Source organism: Bubalus bubalis, chromosome 24 (genome assembly GCF_019923935.1).
Source record: "Bubalus bubalis isolate 160015118507 breed Murrah chromosome 24, NDDB_SH_1, whole genome shotgun sequence".
NCBI lineage: Eukaryota > Metazoa > Chordata > Mammalia > Artiodactyla > Bovidae > Bubalus > Bubalus bubalis.
This window is the reverse complement of record NC_059180.1, coordinates 14,694,793-14,721,095: the sequence shown is the minus strand read 5'-3', so window position 1 is coordinate 14,721,095 and position 26,303 is coordinate 14,694,793. Positions and strand designations below refer to the sequence as shown.

Sequence of the window (26,303 nt, the reverse complement as noted above, 5' to 3'; positions counted from 1 at the left end):
AGACACTCAAGGGTAGTAGTTTTGCTGAATAAGTCATGGTAAAGTTCAGCCACACAAACAGGTGAACTGACATTGTAAATGCAGAAAATTCAGGATATATAATCAGAAGGAAACTTTGGAAATAGTTTTAAAAATCTACTTTATTTTCTAAAACGTTGATAACTTTAGTTTGAAGTAAATGTTAGTATGCAAGGCATAATATTATCATCCAAATGTTACTCATGCTTTCCCATTATTCTCTGACTCTCCTTCACTTCTGAAGTTTTATTCCAATATTAGTTTTACAAGGTCTAACATAAAAGTATAAGAGTTAAAATCAGAAACAGCATTTTATTTAATAAAAACTATCAAGAAACTATTATCAGTAGAATTTTATAAGGAATATGAGCATAAGGATTAGCTTTGTGTAATACTGCATGCCAACAAATCCCCTACTTCTATTTAGATATGAAATAATACATATACTGGGTCACCAGAGTCACAGGTAGGGCTATGGTAAAAGAATTTCCACAGCTAATCAACACTTTTACACTGTGCTACATAAATCTTTGATCTTCTTTCATTTTAGCAAATATTTATTGAATGCCAGTTCTGTGCTACTCTTGTTCTAAACCCTGATGACAGAGCATCTAACAAGATGATCAAGGTATGTGCTCTCAGGGAGCTCACCTTCTAGGGAGAGGAAATACACAGCAAGTAAACAAGTTTTCAAACTTAGCGTAATTTCAATCAGAATTAAGGGCTATGAGGAAAATCTCACAGGAAGATGAGAGAGTGAAAGGGCCCTACAGCACAGAGTGGTAAAGGGTTATTTCTTCCGCTCTCTGTCCTTCTTCACACCGGTGCACACCTGACCCTGCGAGGTCCCAGAGGAGGCCTTCATTTGATAAAATTCCAGGATTTCTTCTTCCAGTTGTCTCCTCTCCTCCTCAAGTCTCATTGTCTCCTCTTGTTGGACCTTCTTAAGATGTTCAAACTTGTCCTGTAGCTGTAAAACAAACCCGCAGTTGTGACTCAAAGCACCGTATGGGGGCACATCCCCAGGAACCTGTTTCTTTCCTTCTGATTATCAAACCTACCCTAATCATTAGAATAGCACTTGATCTTAATAGTAGTCTCAAAAGTATCTCTGCTGGAGTCATATCGCTGGTAAAGACATTTTCAGACCTGAGGGCAAATGAGCATCTACATACAAGGGCAAGAAGAATGATTGGAAAGGCTGGGGATGTGAGATTGTGGTATTTATAAATGATAGCAAAATCACTGAGAAACCTTTTTACTTAAAGATGTGCTATATGTATACATATACATACATACAATGGAACATTACCTGTTAAAAAGAAAAAGAGAGACAGACCTTGCCTTTTGAGACAGCATGAAAGGACCTGGAGGGTATTATGCTAAGTAAATAAGTCAGAGGTAGATAATAGATAAGAAAGAGAAAGATAAATACCATATGATTTTACTTATACAGGGAATCTAAAGAAAACAATTCAAATGAATAAACATAATGAAACAGAAACACACTCATAGAAACAGAGAAAAAACTGGTGGTTGCCAGAGGAGAGGGATGAATGAAATAGGTAAAGAAGATTAAAGGATACAAACGTCCAGTTATAAAATAATAAGTCATGGGGATGTAATGTACAGCATACAGAATATAGTGAATAATATTTTAATAACTTTCTATGCTGACAAATGGTGCATGCGTGCATGCTAAGTCGCTTCAGTCATGTCTGACTCTGTGTAACCCTCTGAACTGTAGCCTGCCAGGCTCCTCTGTCCATGGGATTCTCCAGGCAAAAATATTGAGTGGGATGCCACGCCCTCCTCATTGACAGGTGGTATTTAATATATAAAAATATTGACTCACTGTTGTACACCCAAAACTGATATAATATTGTAAGTCAATTTATACTTCAGTTGACAAAAATTCAAAAAAGCTGATTCTCCAAAAGCTCTAGGAAAAATAAGGTTACAGGCAATCATTTTTTAAAAGGCTGCATCCAAAACTTACATGGTAAATAGCTACTTTTTGAAGAATAGAAAGTATCCTTCAACAAAATCATCTAAACTCTTGAGATAAAAACCCCCAATTTAAAGGACCCCTAAACTTGAATATGGATGATATCAAACTAGCAGGACTTGCCTCTTTTTCAGCTTCTTTAAATGCTGTTTCTTTCTCCTTTACTCGCTGCATAAACTTCTGTTTCAACTCTTCTTCTTCCCTCTGACATTGCTCCAAGAGCTCCTGCCTCTTGGCTTCATAGATCTCTTGAAAACTAAAAAGAAATGTGTGTGTTCTTATATTAAAATGTTAATATAAATAAACATATAAAAATATATATTATATATTAAAATATATGTAACATCGTATGGAAAAACCCAAATAAACTTTTTGGCCAACCCAATATAAACAACGCATATAACTTGAAAACAAAATACCAAACAACCCAAATGAAAAACAAGCAGAAGACCTAAATAAACATTTCTCCAAAAAAGATATACAGATGGCCATCAGGCACATGAAAAGATGCTCAGCATTCCTAATTATTAGAGAAATACAAATCAAAACTATAATGGGGTGCCACCTCATACCAGTCAGAAAGGCCATTAGGAAAAAAATCTACAAATAACAAATGCTGGAGAGGGTGTGAGAAAAAAACAAACCAAAACTTCACTGCTGGTGGAAATGTAAAGTGGAAGAGAGCCACCACGGAAAACAATATAGACATTCCCCCCAAAACTGAAAATAGTGTTGCTATATGATCCAGCAATCCCACTCTTCGGCATATGCCAGAACAAAACTACAATTCAAAAAGATACCTGGACCCCTGTGCTCATAGCAGCACCATTCACAACAGCCAAGACACAGAAACAGACCTCTGAGTTCTACAGAAACCAAGGCTCCTAACCAGGCGGAGGATGATAACTTCAGGCTGAACACAAGCATATGGACCCCAGACTGGCTGTAACCAGAAGGCTGATGATTGAACACCATCTTGTTACCTCACCACCAACCAGTAAGGGGAGGGTTACACAGCCTACAGCCCTCCCTTCCAAATTTTGCCTATAAAAACTTCTTCTCTCTTTGGGATTGACATGGAGGGTTTCAGCACAAGTACATACTGTGTGTGCTCAGTCGCTCAGTCGTGTCTGACTCTTTGCAATCCCATGGACTGTAGTCTGCCAGGTTCCTCAGTCCATGGGACTCTCCAGGCAAGAACTGGAGTGGGTTGCCATGCCCTCCTCCAGGGACATGTACATATTGGAGGCATATAAATGAGCCCTTGCATTATGTTGCTCCTACTAACCCTCTATCGAGGTCTGAAGATAATGAAAACCAACAAGATTCAGATGGCCCAGAATACGAGAAGCAGAGCTATTCTCATTCCAAAATAATCACATCTCACGGTTATAGGGGATTTCCAAGTCACCTATTATCTTGTTCGAGCGAGATCTCCACTCACCTAACTGGCTGGTTGTTTGGACCCATATCAGTAAATCCCATTATGTGAAGTCTGTTGCGCCTGTAACGTTCATAGTGCCGAGTGTGAGTCTGTTCTTTCAAGTCTTCCATATTTGTACAAAGAAGCATATCCCGGAGCTTAACAAAGTCACAGTGGTTTTCATTTTCCACTAGGCAGAAAAATAATAAAGCCACAAAGCTTATTATCAATCTCTATCACTCAGTAAGCATTCTTGAATGAGCTTAGAGTGTTCTGAATAATAGCTATAAATCTTTTAACCATTTAACTATGCTTATATGGTACATGTCAATTATAGGTATAGTTTATTTATAGACCAGGAAATTTGCTTTAAATTTATTAGCCAGAGACTAAATAGGAAACAGTGAAATAATATGTTACATTATATTATTATAGAGCTTCAGTTCAGTTCAGTCACTCAGTTGTGTCTGACTCTTTGGGACCCCATGGATTGCAGCATACCAGGCCCCTCTGTCCTTCACCGTCTCCTGGAACTTGCTCAAACTCATGTCCATTGAATTGGTGATGCCATACAACCATCTCATCCTCTGTTGTCTCCTGTCCTCCTGCTTTCAATCTTTTCCAACATCAGGGTCTTTTCCAATGAGGAAAAGACTCTTCTCAATCAGGTAGCTAAAATATTGGAGCTTCAGCTTCAGCATTAGTCCTTTCAATGAATATTCAGGACTGATTTCCTTTAGAATTGACTGATTTGATCTCCTTGTAGTTCCAGGAACTCTCGAGAGTCCTCTCCAACACCACAATTTGAAAGCATCAATTCTTGGGCACTCAGCCTTCTTTATGGCCCAACTCTCACATCCATACATGACTAATGGAAAAACCATAGCTTTGACTATATGGACTTTTGTTGCCAAAGTGATGTCTCTGCTTTTTAATATGCTGTCTAGGTTGGTCATAGCTTTTCTTCCAAGGAGCAAGAGTCTTTTAATTTTGTGGTTTTGAAACTTATATAGCATAAGTTTTCTTTAATAATTTAGTATTTTTCAAATGAATATTCTCAAGGTATTTTACAGAGCAGTAAACTGATGAACTGACGCTATATACTAATATAATATAACATATTATTTCACTGTTTCCTATTTAGTCTCTGGTTAATAAATTTAAAGCAAATTTCCTGGTCTATAAATGAACTATAAATTATCTTCTTTTAAAGAAGACAATTTCACTAAACTAAGTAATTTAATTAAAGCCTGCTAATGTAAAGGCCTTAACAATTGTACATGATGTAGTTATTAAATTATATTTGTATACCATATGTATGAGAATGAATTAGTCACTTTTTAAAATCACTCAATAAATTCACATGGCTCTCTCTTGTGCCTGTCATATCCAAAAGACTGATCACAATATTTTGGGTATTGGGTATGATATTGTAACCAAATATAATATTCATTAAAATATGTTGTCTTTAAGTACATTTAATAAAATTAAAATTTATAATACATTAATTGAAAATAACATTTGGAACATTATCTCTACAGATAGAGATAATTCAGTCTCCAATAATTAGTATCACAAGTATATGAATCAGATAATAAATGACTGTTATGACAATATTCTAATTCATCATGATGTTAGATAACTAATATAAATGTCTAGGTATAATTCATCCCAAAATAAATTATATTACTTTATTTTTGAAATAGTTTACCATCCCTTTTACTAGTAACCACTTAAAAGTACTTTATAAATTGAGTAGCAATTAACTTTTATAACATGTATCAAGAACCAATATTTATGCTTCCATGCTGTTCAAAGTTCTTTTGTTCAAAGAACTTTTCCACATTCTGAATGTGATAGTTTAGCACCACAGAGATAATCTGCATGTGGCAGACTGGGGTAGATGAGAAGGTTCTGCTCAGTTTCTGAATTTTTGCCTAAAGTACAAAAAAATTCCAGAAAATTTCCATGAGAATAAATTATAGTCAAAATAATCACTATCTCAAATGAAACAGAATCTGTGCTCCTTATCAGTAACTGTTAATTTGCTGTTTAATGAGAGTTACCAATATTGACTCAAGTTAAGATATTTTGTTTTATATATTTTTAGTTATATTTTACATAATTTTATAATTATCTGTATTTGAGCATAATCACTCCAGAGTAAGCCTTCTCATGGAGGTTTGTTATGCTTACCTTGTAAAATTCCCCAGGGGTACTGACGTCCTCTGACTGTCCTTTTTCCAACTTTCACTTCCTCCGTACTTCCTACTACAGCAAAAGGTAAGAGGCCCTAGAAAGTAAGAACAAATTTCATCATATTTTCTTATACCAATATGACTTACTCTGTTACTCTTATTTCTGTTATGGAAATAACAGAGACAAGAATACACAATAAGTTTACTCAAACAAGTGATTTATCCTGCCTCAGATTTTATGACTTAGCATTAAATATGTGCAGATTAATTTCTGTAAGCATTTGTGTGAGATCCCACTTCTATTTAACATAATATTAGAAGTCTTAGCCACAGCAATCAGACAACAAAAATAAATAAAAGGTATCCAAGTTGGAAGGGAAAAAGTAAAACTGTCAGTATTTGCAGATGATATGATACTATACACAGAAAACTTTAAGTCTCTACCAAAAAATCACTAGAAATAATAAATGAATTCAATAAAGTTGAATAATAAAGGTTATCATACAAATTTCTACATGTTGCTTTTCTATTTACTAATAATGAACTGTCAAAAAGAGAAATCAAGGAAACAATCCATTTAAAATTGCATCAAAATGAATAAAATACCTAGATGGCTTAAAAGAGGAGGTGAAAGACCAATATTCTGAAAAATATCAGACACTGATGAAGGAATATGAAGATGACACAAATTAGTGAAAAAATATACCATGTTCATGGATTGGAAGAATTAATAATGTTAAAATGTTCATACTATTCAGAGTAATCTACAGATTTAATGTAATCCCTATCAAAATAGACATGGCATTTTCCACAAAACTAATGGAATTAGTTACATAATACATAATAAAATTGTATGGTACTGCAAAAGAGCTCAGATAGCCAAAGCAATCTTGAGGAAAAAAGAACAAAACTGTAAGTATCACACTCTGACTTCACACTATATTATAAAACTACAGTATCAAAATAGTATGGTACTAGCACAAACAGTGGAGAAGGCAATGGCACCCCACTCTGTTGCCTGGAAAATCCAATGGACGGAGGAGCCTGGTATCCTGCAGTCCATGGGGTCGCTAAGAGTCAGGCACGACTGAGCGACTTCACTTTCACTTCTCACTTTCATGTATTGGAGAAGGAAATGGCAACCCACTCCAGTATTCTTGTCTGGAGAATCCCAGGGACAGAGAAGCCTAGTGGGCTGCCATCTATGGGGTCGCACAGAGTCGGACACGACTGAAGTGACTTAGCAGCAGTAGCAGCAGCACAAACAGACGCACAGATCAGTGAAACAGAACAGAGAACCCAGAAATAAAATTACACACATATGGCCAATTAATCTACGACAAAGGAGGGAAAAATATACGATGGGAAAAGACAGTCTCATCAATAAGTGGTACTGGAATAACTACATGATAACAACACAATTAATATGTAAAGGAATGAAATTTGAACTTTTCTCATAATACATACAAAGATAAACACAAAATGAATTAAAGACCTAAATGTAAGACCAGAAACCATGAAACTCCTAAAAGAAAACTCTAGGCAGAACACTGACATAAATGGTCACAATATTTTTTAGATCTTTCTTCTCAGGCAAACGATACAAAAGCAAAACTAAAAAAATGGGACCTAATTTAACTCAAAACCTTTTGTACAGCAAAAGAAACTGTCAAAAAATGAAAAGACAACCTACGGAATGGGAGAAAATATTTGGAAATGACATATCTAATATGGAGTTAATACCTAAAATATATGAACAGCTCATACAATTCAATATCAAAGCAAACAACCCATTTTTTTAAAAAGGGCAGGTCTTCCCTGGTGGTCCAGTGGTAAAGAATCTTCCTGCCAATGCAAAGGATAGGGTTGATTCCTGGTCAAGGAAGTTCCCACATGCCACGGAGCAACAAAGCCCCTTGTGCCACAAATGAAGCACCTAGAGCTCATGTGCTGCAACATGAAGATCCAGCACGGCCAACAGATAAATATATAAATAAATTTTAAAAAAATCACAATCCAGCTTTTCAGGAAAGGCTATTGTTTTGCGCTTTGACACTAGCATTTCATTTGGGATTTCAAATAAGTTGATTTGAGGAGAGAAGAGCCTCACCTGACTTCTTTGAGATTAACACAAGGCTTTGGGGTCCTTTGTTTGGCAGGGAGATTAGTAAAATGAGTAATGCATTATTTAGAAGATAAGCCTGGGCAATTAAGAGATGCATATGCACAATATTTAACCCAGGAATTGCACCTTAAAAGCAAGCAGAGTAATAGTGTTCTGTTGCCCAAGTGCCTTTTGAAATGTATAGGGAATTCCAGAGACACTTGGGTGCAGGGAGGTCTGGGGACAGTATAACAGTGACCTAGAAAACCCAAGAGACCTGTTCAGGTTTCCTACCAGGTGAAAACTTGATGTAATGACACTAATATTGGCTTCTTTACCATTCTCAAGTAAAAGTGGAAAGCAGCTGCCCATAACAATCTATGTCTTAATAAAGAAATCCATGTCAGTTTCTAATGTACACATGAACTATAATAAAGATGACTATACACACACACACACACAAAAACCACAGTGCAATAGCAACTCATATGCATTAAGATAAGGTATCACTTAAAAAAAACAGAAAATAACAAGCGTTGCTATGAATGTGGATAATCTGGAAACCCTGTGCACTTTTTGTGGGAATGCAAAAATAGTGAAGCCACTATGGAAAAAAGTATGGTGGTTCCTCAAGAAATTAAACGTACAATTATCATACAAGCCAGCAACTCCACTTCTTGGCACAGACAAGAATTGGCCCAAGGGAATTGAAAGCAGAGACTCAAAGAAATATTTGTACAGTTAGGAAAGGACAAATATTATATAATTCTATCTATTAGAAGTACTTTGAGTAGTCAAATCCATAAAGTTGATGGAAGGAATAACACGGAATTATTATTTATTGCAGAGCCTCAGTTTTTCAAGATGAAAAAAGTTCTGTGGATATAGTTGGTGGCAAGGATAGTAGCACACTATGAACAGATAATGCCACTCAACTGTGAACTTTGAAAGATTTAGGTTGGGGACTTCCCTGGCATTCCAGTGGTTAAGACTTTGCCTTTGAATGCAGGGGTTGCAACTTTGATCCCAGGTCAGGGAGCTAAGATCCCACATGCCTCGCAGCCAAAAAAACCCAAAACATAAAACAGAACCGTAACAAATTCAGTAATGACTTCATAAAACCATAACAAATTCAGTAAAGACTTTTTAAATGGTCCACATCAAAAACATTAAAAAATTTTTTTAAATTAAAAAAAATTAAAAGTTTAAGATGGTAAACTTCATTCGACGTATATTTTACCACAATTTTAAAACCTCTTAGAAGGAAACATAAGAAAATCTTTATTACCTTGGATTTGACAAAACAGTCTTAGATATGACATCAAAAGCACAAGTAACAACTAAAATATATAAATTGGACTTCATCAATATTTTTAAAAAGCTTATGTTTCAAAGGAAACCAGAAATAAAATGAAAAAATGACTAATAGATAAGGGAAAATAATTGCAAATCAAGTAAGACAGTAGGTGTTGCAAGAGGGCATCAGAGGGCAGACACACTGAAACCATACTCACAGAAAACTAGTCAATCTAATCACACTAGGACCACAACCTTGTCTAACTCAATGAAACTAAGCCATGCCCGTGGGGCAACCCAAGATGTGCGGGTCATGGTGGAGAGATCTGACAGAAGGTGGTCCACTGGAGAATGGAATGGCAAACCACTTCAGTATTCTTGCCTTGAGAACCCCATGAACAGTATGAAAAGAATACATAAAGAACTCTAAGAACTCAATTTAAAAAAAAAAGAGCTCATTTAAAAATGCACAAAGGATCTGAGTAAATTTTTCCCCTGGGAAGACATACTAATAGCCAATTAAAGCATGAAAAGACCAAATACTATATAATTCCATTCATATGATATCCAGAACAGAGGAATCTGAGGAGAAAGATGTTGATTAGCGGTTTCCTAGGGCTGGTGGAGAGGAAGGTTGACAGGCGGTAGGGGAGAAAAGCTGAAGAGTATGGGGTTTCTTTTTGAGATAATATTTCTATTTCTATTGTATAATAAAAATGTTCTCAGTTTGGTTGTGGAGGTGGTTGCACACATTGTGAACAGACTAAAAATCATTAAATTGTATACTTTCATGGGTGAGTCATATGGTATGTGAACTATATCTTTCTAAAAGCATTTTTAAAAGAATAAAATGCTTCTTAAAATAATTGATTCTCAGCAAATATTTTTCAAAATCAAGAAAAAGAAACATTTTCCCACACTGGATTTTGGGGAAAAATACCTTATTTATAGTCTGTTTGTCAGATACAAGTGACACTATATTACTAACATTGTTGTTCAGCTGCTAAGTCATGTCCGACTCTTTGAGACCCCATGAACTGCGGCATGCTAGGCTTCCCTTCACTATCTCCTGGAGTTTGCTCAAACTCATGTCCATTGAGTCAGTGATGCCATCTAATCGTCTCATCCTCTGTCGCCCCCTTCTCCTCTTGCCCTCAATCTTTCCCACCATCAGGGTGTTTTCCAGTTTTTTCTGTATTGCTAATAAGGTTACTTATAAATTATGTTTTCATTCCCCCTGTCAAATAGAATTGAGATTCAATAGTTAGAAGCTTACATTCATCGAGGAGTTCATGTGAGTGCTAGTTTCATTATCTGTTGGGAACTGATACATCTGGATGCCATTACTAATCAATTCATTCATTATCTCACACTTAAATGTCTGTAAATCACTTTTAGAAATTGCATCTGCTTTGGCAATCACTGGTATAATGTTCACCTATTAAGAAAGAAGCAAAGAAAAACTCACCATTGAGAATTAATTATTAAATGTTATTTTTACAGTGAAAACTTCACAATATCTGACAACATATTTTTGTAACCAAATAATCCCTAGCTTTCATAACTTCTTCATAAAATTGCTTTCCAAAATCATCAGTATTTTTGAAGATTAAACTTTAATCAGAAATCAGGTTTAGAAGGCTCAGTTTTTTCTCTTCTCAAATTTTCTTACACTTCCAATGCATCTGGGTTTGGTAAAATGTAAGTAGCAAAATGAAGTATGATCAATTTGATTTCTTATTTGATTGAGTATTAAAATGTCAGAAGAGACTTTTCATCAACACTGTAGAACAGATCAACTTTTTCCTTCTACTTATCATTCATTTGCACCATCTAAGGCCATTAAAATAGCGTTAACCCAGTTCCACCAGTGTCCTCATAAAAATGAGAAACTTGGACACGCGGAGACATCACATGTGTATACAAACAAAAGATCGTGTGAGATGACAGTGAGAAAGTGGCCATCTACTTCCTGAACTGAGAGGTTTCAGAAAAAACAAAACTTGGTGACACTTTCTGGAACTGTAAGAAAATAAATGTCTATTGTTTAAATCTCTTTCTATTGTTAAATCACTAAGTGACATTTTGTAATGATATCTCTAGAAAATGCTTTAAAGGTTAACAGGAAAAATGATATATATGTGAAGTCACTCAGTTGTGTCCGACTCTTTGTGACCCCATGGACTGTAGCCTGCTAGGCTCCTCCGTCCATGGAATTTTCCAGGCAAGGTTACTGGAGTGGGTTGTCATTTCCTCCTCCAGGGGATCTTCCCAACCCAGGAATCAAACCAGGTCTTCCGCACTGAAGGCAGACTCTCTACCATCGGAGCCACTGGGGAAGTCAAGTTCTTGTGTGCAAATGCTTTCAAGATTTGCACTGTTTCTTAGGTTCAGTAGTTGTGGCACATGGGCTTAGTTGCCCCGCGGCATATGGGATCTTCCCGGACTAGAAATTGAACCCATGATCTCTGCACCCACAGATGGATTCTTAATTACTGGACCACTAGGGAAGTTCAAGATTTGTATTGTTTGAAAAAAAGTATCAAATCTTGACAGGCTGATGGATTTACCAAACGCACCTTGCTGTCAATGTTCTTCATGGTTAATATATCAAGAGACTTCAGAGAATGTCCTGTCGGTGAAATGAAGTAAAGGCACACGTGGACGCGGGAATCACAGTAGTCACCTAAGGAACGTTTAATTTTCAATTCTTCTTGAAGATAGGACTCAAATTGAGCATCTAGGTAGTCAACAATTGGCTGGTAGCTGGAAAAAAAAAGATTATTCAAACATTTAACATAACAGATTAATATCATCTGATGCCTGTGATTTTATCATTTACTATATAGTGAATATGTGCACTCACTAATTGCCCCAGCAATTAAAATGTTCATAACATGTCCTTACAAAGATAACAATTATAAACCAATAAAAAGGCCCATTATTGGACTTGACTGGTGGTACAGTGGTTAAGAATCTGCTTACCAATGCAGGAGACATGGGTTAGATCCCTGGTCAAGGAAGATTCCACACGCTGAGGGTCAGCTAACCTTGTGCAGCGTAACTGCTGAGCCCACGCTCTAGGGCCGGTGTTCTGCGTGCTGTGACTACTGAGCCCACACGCCTAGAGCCCATGCTCCACAACAAGAGAAGCCCCCACCACAAGAAGCCTGTGAACCACAAGGAAGAGTTCCCCCACTTGCCACAACTAGTGAAAGCCCATGAGCAGCAAGGAAGATACTGCACAGTCAAAAATGAATAATTTTTTTAAGGACCCATTGTTTAGAGAAAAGGCAAAATGCTCTCTCAGTTCAATGCAGTCCCAATTAGAATCCAAGTTTTTGCATGTATACATATATATAAGTGCAAAGAACCAAGAATGCTCAATACATACTGAAAAAAAAAATGAAGAAGATATATTCTTCCTATATTAGGACTTATTGTGAAGCTAAAATCATTAATACAGCATGGTATCAGCACAAGGATAAATTGACTAAAGCACAAGATAATTTTTGGATGTGATACAACTGTTCTAGGTCCCAGATGAGGTGGTGGGTATACAGCTCAATGCATTCTTAAATGTAAGTCAGACACTATAAAACTCTCAGAGGAAAACACAGGCAGAACACTCTTTGACAGAAATTGCAGCAAGATCTTTTTAGACCCACCAACTAAAGTAATGAAAATAAACACAAACATAAACAAAGAGGACCTAATTAAACTTAAAAACTTTTGCACAGCCAAGGAAACCATAAACAAGACAAAAAAAGACAACTCTCAGAATGGGAGAAAATATTTGCAAATGAAGCAACTGACAAGGGATCAATCTCCAAAATATGCAAACAGCTCATGTAGCTCAATAGCAAAACAACAAACAACCCAATCAAAAAATGGGTAGAAGAACTAAGTAAACATTTCTCCAAAGAATACATGCTGCTGCTGCTGCTGCTGCTGCTAAGTCGCGTCAGTCATGTCCGACTCTGTGCGACCCCATAGTTGGCAGCCCACCAGGCTCTGCCATCCCTGGGATTCTCCAGGCAAGAACACTGGAGTGGGTTGCCATTTCCTTCTCCAATGCATGAAAGTGAAAAGTGAAAGTGAAGTTGCTCAGTCGTGTCTGACTCTTTGCGACCCCATGGACTGTAGCCCACCAGGCTCCTCCGTCCATGGGATTTTCCAGGCAAGAGTACTGGAGTGGGGTGCCATTGCCTTCTCCAAAAGAATACATACAGATGACCAAAAACACATGAAAATATGCTCAACATCACTAATTATTAGAGAAATGCAAATCAATGAGGTATCACCTTACACTGGTTCAGAATGGCCATCATTAAAAAATCTACAAGCAATGAATTCTGGATAGGGTGTGGAAGAAAGGGAATCCTCTTACATTGTTGGAGGGAATGTAATTTGATACAGCCAGTATGGAAAAGTATGGAGGTTCCTTTAAAAATCTAAAAATAGAACTACCATATGACCCAACAATCCCACTCCTGGGCATATACCCAGAGAAAACCATAATTCCAAAAGATACATGCACCCCAGTGCTCACTGCAGCAATATATACAATAGCCAAGACATGGAAGCAACCTAAATGTTCATCAACAGAGGAATGGATAAAGATGTGGCATATATATATAATGGAATATTACTCAGCCATAAAAAGAAATTGTGCCATTTGCAGAGGTGTGGATGGACCTAGAGACTGTCATACAGTGAAGTAAGTCAGAAAGAGAAAAACAAATACTGTATATTAACACATATATGTGGAATCTAGAAAAATGATACAGATGAATTTATTTGCAAATCAGAAACAGAGACACAGATGTAGAGAACAAATATATGGACACCAATGGGAGAAATGGAGGGGTGGGATGAACTGGAAGATTGAGATAGACATATATACACTTTGGAAGGAATGATGCTAAAGCTGAAACTCCAGTACTTTGGCCACCTCATGTGAAGAGTTGACTCATTGGAAAAGACTCTGATGCTGGGAGGGATTGGGGGCAGGAGGAGAAGGGGACGACAGAGGATGAGATGGCTGGATGGCATCACTGACTCGATGGACGTGAGTCTGAGTGAACTCCAGGAGTTGGTGATGGACAGGGAGGCCTGGCATGCTGCGATTCATGGGGTCTCAAAGAGTCGGACACGACTGAGCGACTGATCTGATCTGATCTGATGTATAAAATGGATAACTAATGAGAATCTACTGTATAGCACAGCGAACCCTACTCAGTGCTCTGTAGTGACCTAAATAGGAAGGAAATAAAAAAAAAGGGGGGGTTGTATGTATGTGTTGGAGTAGGAAATGGCAACCCACTCCAGTATTCTTGCCTGGAAAATTCCATGAACAGAGGAACCTGGTGGGCTGCAGTCCATGGGTCAGAAAGAGTCAGACATGATTGAGCAAATGAGCACACAGCACATGTATGTGTGTGGCTGATTCACTATGCTGCACAATAGACACAAGTGCATCATTGTAAAACAACTATACTCCAATAACATTTCTTTTTAAAAAGTTAAGGCAAAAAGTAAATTTTGCAAGAAGCAACAGAAAAGCAACTCATCACATATAAGGGAGCCCCCATAAGACCATGAGCCAATTTCTCAGCATAAAATTTGCAGGCTAGAAAAGAATGGGATAATATAGACAAAGTGATAAAAAGAAAAAACCTACCAACTGCCTTTTAGAAATGAAAGAAAAAAAAATACTTCCCAGACAAATAAATACTGAGGAAGTTCATCATCACTAAATTTGCCTTAAAAGAAATGCCACTAGATCTACTTGAAAAGAAATGCTAAAGGGAGTTATTCAAGTTGAAACAAGTGGACTCATTACAGTTACACAAAAGCACACAGGAGTATAAAACTCAATGGTAAAAGTCAATAAAGGTAAATATAGACAAATAGAAAATATTGTAACACTATAATGAAAAAGGCGTGTTAATCACTTTTACCTGTAACATAGAATTAAAAAGAAAAAAGTATAAATAACTATAAATACAAAAATCTTCAAATGGATGAACAACATAAAAATATGAAGCTTGATATCAAAAGTGAAGAACAGGTAAAACTGTAAAATTGTGCATGTGATTGAAGTTGTTGTAAGCTTAAAATAAACTGTTATAAAATGCTTTATATAAGCCTCATGATAATCACAAATAAAATACCTATAGAAGATACATAAAAGAAAAAGAGAAAGAAAGAAAACACATCACTACAAAAATCAACAAAATATAAAGAAACTAAAACGAGGAAATGAGGAACAAGGGAGCTACAAGATAGAAAACATAGCAAAATAATAATAGTAAGTCATTCCTTGTGAATATTACTCATATACTATACAGTATATACTATATATAATTATTTGAAAAGAGTGAAAAATGAAAGTCACATCTGACTCTTTGAGACCCTGAATTCTCCAGGCCAGAATACTGAAGCAGGTTGCCTTTTCCTTCTTCAGGGGATCTTCCCAACCCAGGAATCAAACTGAGGTCTCCTGTACTGTAGGCAGATTCTTTAACAGCTGAGCTACCAGGGAAGCCTATTTGAAAGGAGTAAACTTGCCAATCAAAAGACAAAGAGTGGCTGAATGGATTAAAAAAAAAAATCCAACTACATGCCATCTACAATAGACCCACTTTATTATTTTTTAATTGAAGTATAGTTGATTTATAATGTTGTGCTAATTTCTTCTGTACAGCAAAGTGATTAAATTTTATATATATTCTAGAGCATTACTTTTTAATATATGGAGAAAAAAAGCAAATTCCTTGAAATAACAACAACTTTTAAAATTAAAATAAGAAAACACTCACCTGGCTTCCTTGTTTATTTGATCACCATAGCCCACTGTTTTCACAACAGTTAATTTCAACTGAACATTGTTTTCCTGGAGTTCATATGTCTGAATTTTAAGTCCAACACTTGTATAAAAATGTGAAGATTTTTTGTCTTTCAAATTAGTATTGAACAGTGTGTCAATCAAGGTTGATTTTCCAATTCCAGTTTCCCCTGTACGGAAACAGATACATCATAGGGGCATAAGATATCTGCAAAGTGACACCCTGTCCCCTCCCTAGAATGGTCCCAAATACTTCAAAGACTAGAATGTCCTTGAAATATATATGATACTTCTGACTCCATCCATCATTAACATAATATGGAAAGATAAAATACACAAAGGTGTATCAGATTTTGAAGAGCACTGAAACGCTTAGAGAAAAAATGTCTAAGGTGTTGGAGAAGACTCTTGAGGGTCCCTTGGACTGCAAGGAGATCCAACCAGTCCATTCTGAAGGAGATCAGCCCTGGGATTTCTTTGGAAGGAATGATGCTAAAGCTGAAACTCCAGTACTTTGGCCACCTCATGCGAAAAGTTGACTCATTGGAAAAGACTCTGATGCTGGGAAAGATTGGAGGCAGGAGGAGAAGGGGACGACAGAGGATGAGATGGCTGGATGGCATCACTGACTCAATGGACGTGAGTCTGAGTGAACTCCGGGAGTTGGTGATGGACAGGGAGGCCTGGCGTGCTGCGATTCATTGGGTCGCAAAGAGTCGGACATGACTGAGCGACTGAACTGAACACGGCTAAGAAGATGCAAACCAATACAAACACAAAGACATAGTCCTCAAGAAACAGCACCAGTGTTATGCTGCTTAAAATAAGTTGAAATGAACAATTAAGAAATAATTCATGGGAGGGGTTTGGCACTTACCCACACAAAGAATATTAAAAAAGAATCCTTGTTGAACAAATTTGTCCACCAACTGATGAGCCAAACAATCGAAACCAAAATGGCCAAGCATATTTAAGCAACGTATATTATCTTCTTTTTGCTTAAAGAAAAAAAAAAATATTTTGATTAGATAGAAGATATCACTTGACAATGACTATGTCAAAGAAATGGAAGTGATTATTTGAGAAATGATATCATTTCATATGATCAAATGATCAAATATACTTCAGACAAGATGCAAATGAAGTAAATTTATAAGAGAGATCACAACCAGAAATATAGATTTTTGTCATCATTTTTATAAATAATGACACTATCTCTGTTCACACTCAAATAGACTATGTTTCTAAGTATAAAAGTAGGAAATTAAAGACATACCACAAGAAAGCCCAGTATGTTACTCTACAATAATGAATTATTTTTGTGGAAAAAAGAAAACAACATTGTTTCATCCCATTTCAGTTTGGTAATATATTCAGGAGATCCAGTATATGTTAATACATGCAAAGAAATCAAACTTCATTTGAATTTTTTAAAAAGTAACTAAAAACTTTGACTTCATATTTGTGATATGCCTCTGAGAATTTGTGCTATATCAAGTTGTTAAAGGAATCCACTGCTAATAACACAAACCTAGAAACCCAGAAATCCATTAATAATGTATTTATTATATTTTATTATTTATATTTTATTTATTTATTATAATTTATTATACATAAATTTACCAATTGATTATTTTTAAAAGTGGAAAATAATTCAAAGAAGGCTTATTAATCTATACTAGTCTCAGTCCTGGGAATATCTCCCAAACAACTAGAAATTTTCACAAATGCTTTATGCAGAAAAGTGTTTGCTGTAGATCTCTAACATCCAAATATATGACCCCTTGTAATAGAATATCCAAGTAAATGATAATATATTTATTCACATACACACTGGGGCATTCTCCAGTCATTAGAGATATTTCTAAAAATGCTTTAATAAATTGAAAAATACATGAAACTCTTTAAAGAGTAAGATATAAAATTGTGTGTACATGTCTAACTTTTGGTGATAGCAGAGTAACTTAACAGCATTTTACCTTTCCTGGCATTAACAACGAGAACAACTGTTTGAAGGCATTGGAACAGAAAGAAAAGGAGGCAGAAACAAGGATAAATCAAATTGTGGAAACAAGTTAGCATAATAGGTGAAACTAGATTAATCCACATACTCCCATGAAGCAACTCCCCAGTAAATAAGAAACTTGAAACGTAGAGGTCAAGCAGAAAGCAACAATCTTGAGCTGGGAAATCTAAGGTTAGAATTTGGGGCTGCCATAATACCAGGATACAGAGAAAGAAATCTTGGAAGAGCAAGCCACAGCATAGGGAGACCCAAATTTGCAGACTTTAGAACACTTGGCTGAGTCTCACTCCGTACGTGCAGGCGTGACTGTAAGGAGCCCAGTGGAAACTGAGAGAGGAATTGGCATTCTAAAAACACTGAGTTGGTATCTTAGCAGTGGTACTGGGAAGACCCAAGGGGACAGAGTTTGGAGTTTAAGCTTCTTCCCAGTTAGACAAGTTTGATCAACACTTTATATAAACACTTTGAACTTTTAATTTAAATTTGTAAAAGGACTTGCTATAGGATCAAGGATTATGTTCTAAGTTAAAGAGTTACTCCCAAGTCGAAGGGTACAACGAAGGTAAATCCACCTTTACAAAGAATATCGTGACTCAACAGAGTCCAAATGACTTGCCAGTAATCTAACTGCTAAAACAAATTCACTACTCTTTAGAGAAATATAATAATAGAATTTAGACTTTCTACAATGTATAATCAAAATTACTAGATATGAAGAAGCAGAAAAGAATCTCTCTCACAGCCAAGGATAAACACAATCAATAGAAACACCCACACAATGAGGAATTGTCAGATAAACACTATAACTATTATGAACATGTTTAAGAATCTACAGAAAAAGATGGGTATAATGGATTAAGTGATAAGTTATTTTATTTTATTTTATTTTTGGCTGCATCACTTGGCATGCGGGATCTCGTTTCCTGACCAGGGATTGAACCCATACCCCTTGCATTGAAAGTGTGGAGTCTTAACGACTGGACCGCCAGGGAATTCCCAATAGGTAATTTTAGATACACAAAAGATGATGATACACAAAAGTTATTAGTTGAATTCAATTCAGTTCAGTTCAGTCGCTCAGTCATGTCTGACTCTTTGTGACCCCATGGACTGCAGCACACCAGGATTCCCTGTCCAAACCCGACTCCCGGAGCCTACTCAAACTCATGTTCATCACATCAGTGATGCCATCCAACCATCTCATCCTCTGTCATCCCCTTCTCCTCCTGCTTTCAATCTTTCCCAGCACCAGGGTCTTTTTCAATGAGTTAGTTCTTCACATCAGGTAGCCAAAATATTGGAGTTTCAGCTTCAGCATCAGTCCTTCCAATGAATATTTAGGACTGATTTCATTTACAATGGACTTGGTTGGATCTCCTTTCAGTCCAAGGGACTCTCAAGAGTCTTCTCCAACACCACAGTTCAAAAGCAACAATACTTCAGCGCTCAGCTTTAGTTGAATTAGTACATGCTAAACGAACAATTGGCACCCCGCTCCAATACTCTTGCCTGGAAAATCCCAGGGACGGAGGAGCCTGTTAGGCTGCAGTCCATGGGGTCACTAGGAGTCGGACACGACTGAGCTACTTCGCTTTCACTTTTCACTTTCATGCATTGGAGAAGGAAATGGCAACCCACTCTAGTGTTCTTGCCTGGAGAATCCCGGGGACAGGGAAGCCTGCTGGGCTGCCGTCTATGGGGTCGCGCAGAGTAGGACACAACTGAAGCGACTTAGCAGCAGCAGCAGCAGCAAATGAACAATGAAGGGTAGGGATAGGACCCTACCAGGGTCCTATTTGGTCCCAATCAGGAATCCAGGCATCAACCAAAGATTAATTAATAATAATTCCATGGGGATTTTTATATTTAAAGAGAGCATTTTGAGCAATACTAAACTGAAAATACAATCAAATGAGAAAAAATTTTAATTTGTTACTATTTGTGGGGTTTAATATATGTGGCAAATTCTGAGTTCTCTATTCAAAGAGAACATTCTGACCCATAAAATCTGAAGGTGATATGAAACAATAACAGATTTGGATGCTCTATTGTCCCCTCTGTCCTAGACTCCCTTGTGATAGGCTTAGCTCATTTTAAAAACTGCAACTCAGGGAGGTACCAGATCAAAGTGTCCATAGAACAAAATATAGCCCATTTTCTTATCAGGAAAAGACCAGAAACCTTGGCCTCATTAACACTGAGTTTTTACCCACAGAACAAACAGAACAAGCAAAGTTCTGAATCATCACAATTACTTAACAAATGTCTTCTGTTAGGCTGAAAGTTCTTTCTTATAATATACATTTTTATAAAATTCTGATATAATTTGGAATAGAAAATGTCAATATTTCAGGTTCTACTAATTTGGCATTTATGATCATGCAAATCTCTTTCTTGATTTCACCTTTGCATCATCCACAGTAAAGTAAATTAAGAAGGTACATAAAGTATGCATAAGGTAAGTATATAAAAATATAAGGTTTAACCTACCATGAAAAGGATTATTTCATATGCATTCAAGTGAAGCTGAAATGCTAACCATACATTATTTTAGTCTCTCATGATAGCAAGGACATACAGACTACATCTAGAAAATGGGATACTGCATGCAAAGTCTGTAAATTACAAAGGACTCTACAAGCGCTGAGAAGCCCTGATGTTTACCCTGTAATGAATGAGCTTTTGCCCCAGTCATATGGGGAAAGGTAGCTGAATAAGAAAGTCATTAGTCATTGTGAGCCTTTGGGACAGTCACTGATGCCTGTTTTCTCTTCTATAAAATGAGAATATTTGACCAGGTGAGCTTAAAATTCTTTCACACTTTAATGTTCTATAAGTCAGAGAGTTTTATTTATGAAGAGCAGATAATTTCAAGGAGAATAAAAGCCATGCAGAAAAAATTAAAGTATTTATTAATATCATAATAAGTACCAAAATTTTAGAAAAGTCAATTTAAAAATATAGGAATTTGGAAGAAGGATAGATGACTGTTAACGTGGAGTAGGTAAAAATAATTTTAAAAGATGACGGATTGGCTCTTGAAAATAGGATAAGATATGTATGGAGGAAGTAGATATTATGAGCAAGAGAGAAATATGGCAAATGAACAATGTACTATTTGTCCTTGTGTTGTAAAGAACTTGCCTACCTTAAGGAAAAGACTTCAGTTGGGAAAACTGAAGAAAAAGACTTAAATTGGGAAGACTTAAAAGATAAAAAGGGCCCTAACAATAGGGAGTTTTTGGATATGAGGCTAAGGAATATGGATTTTATCGAATTAGTAATGGGCAGTGGCTGGAGATTTGAGTCAGAGAATAATAGAAGGAAGAAACATTTCAAAAAGATGAGTGAGGCATAGCATGCAAAGTGGACTGGAGAGGAAACTAGAGCCATGAGTTGGGAAGACCTTCCCTTATAAAGTGAGTGGTAGGGCTTCCCTTGTGGTCTAGTGATTAAGAATCCACCTACCAATGCAGGGGACACAGGATCGATCCCTGGTCAAGGAATACCGCACATGCCTCAGGGCAACTAAGCCCTTACGCCTCTTGCTTCTTCCTCTTTATGCTTTTAAACTATTTCTTCCTCTTTATGCTTTTAAACTACTGAGCCTGTGTGCTGCAACTACCGAAGCCCTTTTGCCTAGAGCCGTGCTCCACAACAAGAGAAACCACCACAATGAGAAGCCCTTGTACCACAACTAGAGAGCAGCCCCAGCTCCCCGCAGCTAGAGAAAGCCCACGTGTAGCGATGAAGACAGCAATGCATCCAGAAGTAAATACAATTTTCTAAAATGAATGGTAATAAAATTACTAGTGTGAATGAAAAATATAGAGAATGAGGAGGCTTTCTGGGGAAAAAAAAAATCAAAAGAACTTGACCACTAATCAGGTATAGATACTATGACCAATAATAGGAAAATCAGAAAACGAATTAGTACATTTTTGTGTGAGAACAAGATAAGTTTGAATTTTGAAATGTTAATTCTAAAGAAAGTATAGAAATACCCTGAAGGCGATTATATATATTTGAGCACAGTGGAGGCTTGAAGAAAGATAAAGAAGAACAAGAATGAGACATGGGAAAATGCCCACACTCAGAAGGTGAAAGGAGAAGCCTAAAAAGAAGATGAAGAATGACCAGAGAGGAAGACAGAAAAAAGAATCAATATAGTGTTAACTATAAAAATATTGTGCTGCTGCTGCTGCTGCTAAGTCGCTTCAATCGTGTCCGACTCCGTGCGACATCATAGACGGCAGCCCACCAGGCTCCCCCATCCTGGGATTCTCCAGGCAAGAACACTGGAGTGGGTTGCCATTTCCTTCTCCAATCCATGAAAGTGAAAAGTGAAAGTGAAGTTGCTCAGTCGTGTCCTACCCTCAGCGACCCCATGGACTGCAGCCTACCAGGCTCCTCCGTCCATGGGAGTTTCCCGGCAAGAGTACTGGAGTGGGGTGCCATTGCCTGGCATGCTGCGATTCATGGGGTCGCAAAGAGTAGGACACGACTGAGCGACTGAACTGAACTGAAAGTTTCACAAGCATATGCATCAAAGTAGTACTGTTCTTCGCACCTACTAGGAGGCTCTGGAGTTTTCATTTTTTATTTGTTGGAGTTAAATTAGAATAGTCTTGAGGAAGGGGATATGTGTATACTTATGGCTGATTCATGCTGTCGTACAGCAGAAACCAACACATTGTAAAGCAATTAACCTCCAATTAAAAATAAATTTAAAAAAAGATCCTTCTCCCCAAAAAAAACTGGAATAGTCTTTGCACTACTAAAAATGTCTGCAAGACTTCCCTGAGTGTCCAGTGGCTAAGAATACATGCTCCCAATGCAGGGGGTCTGGGTTTAATCCCTGGTTGGGGAACTAGATCCCACATGCTGCAACTAAAGATCCCACGTGCTGCAGCTAAGACCCAGTGCAGCCAAATAAATAAATAAAATAAATACATTAAAATGTCTGCAGATGCAAGAGATATACAACAATTATTTAAACCATCATTGATATTTAACTCCAATCAGAACCCAGAAATAAACCCATGCACCTGGTCATAGAGTAATGGTCAATTAATCTGTGACAAGGCTTCCCTGACAGCTCAGTTGGTTAAGAATCCACCTGCAATGCAGAAGACCCTGGTTTGGTTCCTGGGTTGGGAAGATCCTCTGGAGAAGGGATAGGCTACCCACTCCAATATTCTTGGGCTTTCCTTGTGGCTCAGCTGATAAGGAATCCTCCTGCAATGCGGGAGACCTGGATTAAATCCTTGGGTTTGGGAGATCCCCTGGAGAAGGGAAAGACCACCCACTTCAGTATTCTGGCCTGGAGAATTCCTGGGTTGCAAAGAGTCGGACACAGCTCAGTGACTTTCACAGCTTCACAATCTATGACAAAAGAAGCAAGACTACACAATGTAGGAAAGACAGTCTCTTCAATAAATGTGCTGGGAAAACTGGACAGCTACATGTAAAAAAATAAATTTTTATCATTCTTTAACACCATACACAAAAGTAAGCTCAAAAGGGATTAAAGACTTTAAATGTGAGACTGGACACTGTAAAACTCATAGAGGAAAACATAGGCAGAACATTCTCTGACATAAATCACAGCAGTATCTTTTTTGATTGCTCTCCCAGAAAAATGGAAATAAAAGCAAAAATAAATGGGACCTACCTAAACTCAAGGACTTTTGCACAACAAAGGAAACAATAAACAAAACAAAAAGACAACTCGCAGATTGGGAGAAAATATTTGCAAATGATGTGACTGACAATGGATTAGTCTCCAAAATTTACAAAGAGCTTGTGATGTTTAACAGAATCAAAACAAACAACCCAATCCAAAAACAGGCAGATCTAAACAGACATTTCTCCAAGGAAGACATACAGATGGCCAAGAGGCACACGAAAAGATGTTCAACAGCGCTAATTATTAGAGAAATGCAAATCAAAAATACAATGAGATATCCACCTCATGCCAGCCAGAATGACTATCATCAAAAAATCCACAAACGATAAATGCTGGAGAGGGTGTGGAGAGAAGGGAACCTTCCAACACTGCTGGTGGGAATGTACATCAGTATGGCTACTATGGAGAACAGTATGGAGGCTCCTTAAAAAACTAAAAATAGAACACCATATGACCCGGCAATCCCACTCCTGGGCCTATATCCAGAGAAAAACATGATCTGAAAGGATATATGCACCCCAATGTTCATTGCTCTATTTACAGTAGCCAGGACATGGAAGCAACCTGAATGTCCATTGACAGAGGAATGATTAAGTCCAATCAGCATAAAAGTTAATTCATGCCCCAAAATAATAAAGATAAGCCTTTATCAGCTAGGCCTATATCAGTTTACTGAATCAATATTTTGAAAATACACAATCTCGTTGAAGTACACAACGACGAGTTCTCTTTGAAAGATATACTCAACTGTATCTTCATCATTGGGTATTTGTGTGGAGGGACACATTGGTTTTTCTGCCATGTCAGACTGAAGGAGCTGAAAACAAAGGAACAAAAACCTTAAAAAGATGAAAAGGCTACATTCCTACAATATAATTTACATCAATAAGAGAATCCAATATAGACATTATCCCAGATTTTGGCTTTCAGTCCATACTATTGACCTGTTTTAAATTATGGGTATTTTTCTAGTTAGGCTTCTATATAATAAAGAATATTATATATAACATTCAACTTATAACATACAGTAATACATTTAATCACAAACACACAAAAAGCATCTAAAGAAAGGTAAACTCCATTTTGAAATCAAAAGGACACAGTTCACTCTTCTTTAAATGACCCTCTGGTCATGAGAACCAGAAATAGGAAATGTTGCTTTTCTTTCTCCCCCTTTTTTTTTTCTTCAGTGTAGTCGCCATGGACTGTAACCCGCCAGCCTCCTCGGCCCATGGGATTCTCCAGGCAAGAACACAGGAGTGGGTAGCCATTCTCTTCTCCAGGGGATCTTTCCAACTCAGAGATTGAACCTGGGTCTCCTAGTTCAGATTCTTTACCATCTGAACTATCAGGGAAGCCCATAGTTAATTTACAATATTATATAATTTCAAGTGTACAATAGTGATTCAATATTTTTACAGACTCTACTACATTTAAACTTATTGCAAAATAATGGCTATATTTCCCTGTGCTGTACAATATATCCTTGTTGCTCATTTATTTTATACATATTGTATTGGGAAGATCCCCTGGAGAAGGGAAAGGCTACCCACTCCAATATTCCGGCCTAGAGAATTCCATGGACTGTATAGTTCATGGGGTCACAAAGACTTGGACACGACTCAGCAACTTATACATACTACGTTGTGTCTCTTAAGCCTATATCCCTATCTCACCCACCCTCTCATTCCATAGTATCTTATCAGCAGAGGCTGAGGTGTTAAGAGTGTACTTATTGAAGGAAAACTGGGAAAGCAGAGCTTCTAAAAATCTAAATGACTCCCATAGACATGGAACTAAATTAATGATAGCTCTCATTTATGAAGCACTTATTATGCACCTAGCATTGTGCTGTGTGCTTATGTGCTTTTATTTTAATCCCCAGAGTAAATATGAGATATACATATTTTCATCGCCATATGCCGAAAGAGAAAATTCAGAATCAGAAAAATTAAGGGACTTACTTGCTCAAGATTTCAGTTCTGTCGCAGACACAGGTCTGAACTGATTCCGAAGCTGGTGTTCTTTCCACTGTCCCCACTTGTGGACTTAATATTCTCTGCCTTTGCAACAATTTGGAATGAGGGAGGAGAGGTACAGGAGAGCACACTGTGCTGATTTCTAAGCACCATTGCCTGAGAAGGACATGCTACCCTACTTCTGAGCACAGCACGAAGATACTGAGACTATGAGGCATGTTTTAAAAGGAAATATTATATATGGGTATAGCAAAGAGAAAAGCAAACAGAATTAAAGAATGATTCTGTACCATGGTCTTTTCACTTGACATATCCTGAGGATTATTCTACTTTAATACATAAATTTACCTCCTTTTTCCTCCTTATGGTAAATAGTGGTTTCTATTACAGATAGTATTGTGTTCTGTGATATGATTTACTCTGTGCATGTATTCTCAGTCGTGTAAAACTCTGCAAACCTATGGACTGTAGCCCGCCAGGCTCCTCTGTCCATGAGATTCTCCAGGCAAGAATATTGGCATGGGTTGCCATGCCCTTCTCCAGGGGATCTTCCTGACCCAGGGATCAAACCTGCATCTTCTGAAGCTCCTGCATTGCAGGCTGATTCTTTACCACTGAGCCACTGGGGAAGCCCATGGTTTACTCTAGTCTAGTATATATAATGGCACTCTACTCCAGTACTCTTGCCTGGAAAATCCCATGGACAGAGGAG

At 37.2% G+C, this 26,303-nt stretch overlaps 1 protein-coding gene across 1 annotated transcript; it reads right to left on the bottom strand.

The window, feature by feature from the left end:
* Positions 1 to 26,303, bottom strand: SEPTIN14 (septin 14). The gene is made up of 10 exons (XM_006070365.3): positions 25,577 to 26,303; positions 24,361 to 24,429; positions 16,775 to 16,895; positions 15,872 to 16,067; positions 11,627 to 11,813; positions 10,324 to 10,485; positions 5,646 to 5,742; positions 3,471 to 3,639; positions 2,150 to 2,282; positions 1 to 988 (listed from the first exon to the last, which is right to left on the bottom strand). Exons 2-10 carry the CDS (start codon positions 24,412 to 24,414, stop codon positions 809 to 811), a joined length of 1,299 nt encoding a protein of 432 aa, XP_006070427.1. The 5' UTR covers positions 24,415 to 24,429; positions 25,577 to 26,303; the 3' UTR covers positions 1 to 808.

Bases quoted from the DNA above. Each gene is read 5' to 3' on its own strand.
- SEPTIN14 (XM_006070365.3), bottom strand. From the start codon at position 24,414: ATGGCAGAAAAACCAATGTGTCCCTCCACACAAATACCCAATGATGAA. The intron at 11,814-15,871 runs GTGAGTGTTTTC...TTTTTTTTCCAG, and splicing joins CAAATAAACAAGGAAGCCAG to CTACCAGCCAATTGTTGACT. The intron at 5,743-10,323 runs GTAAGCTTCTAA...CTTACTTTCTAG, and splicing joins ACATGAACTCCTCGATGAAT to GGCCTCTTACCTTTTGCTGT.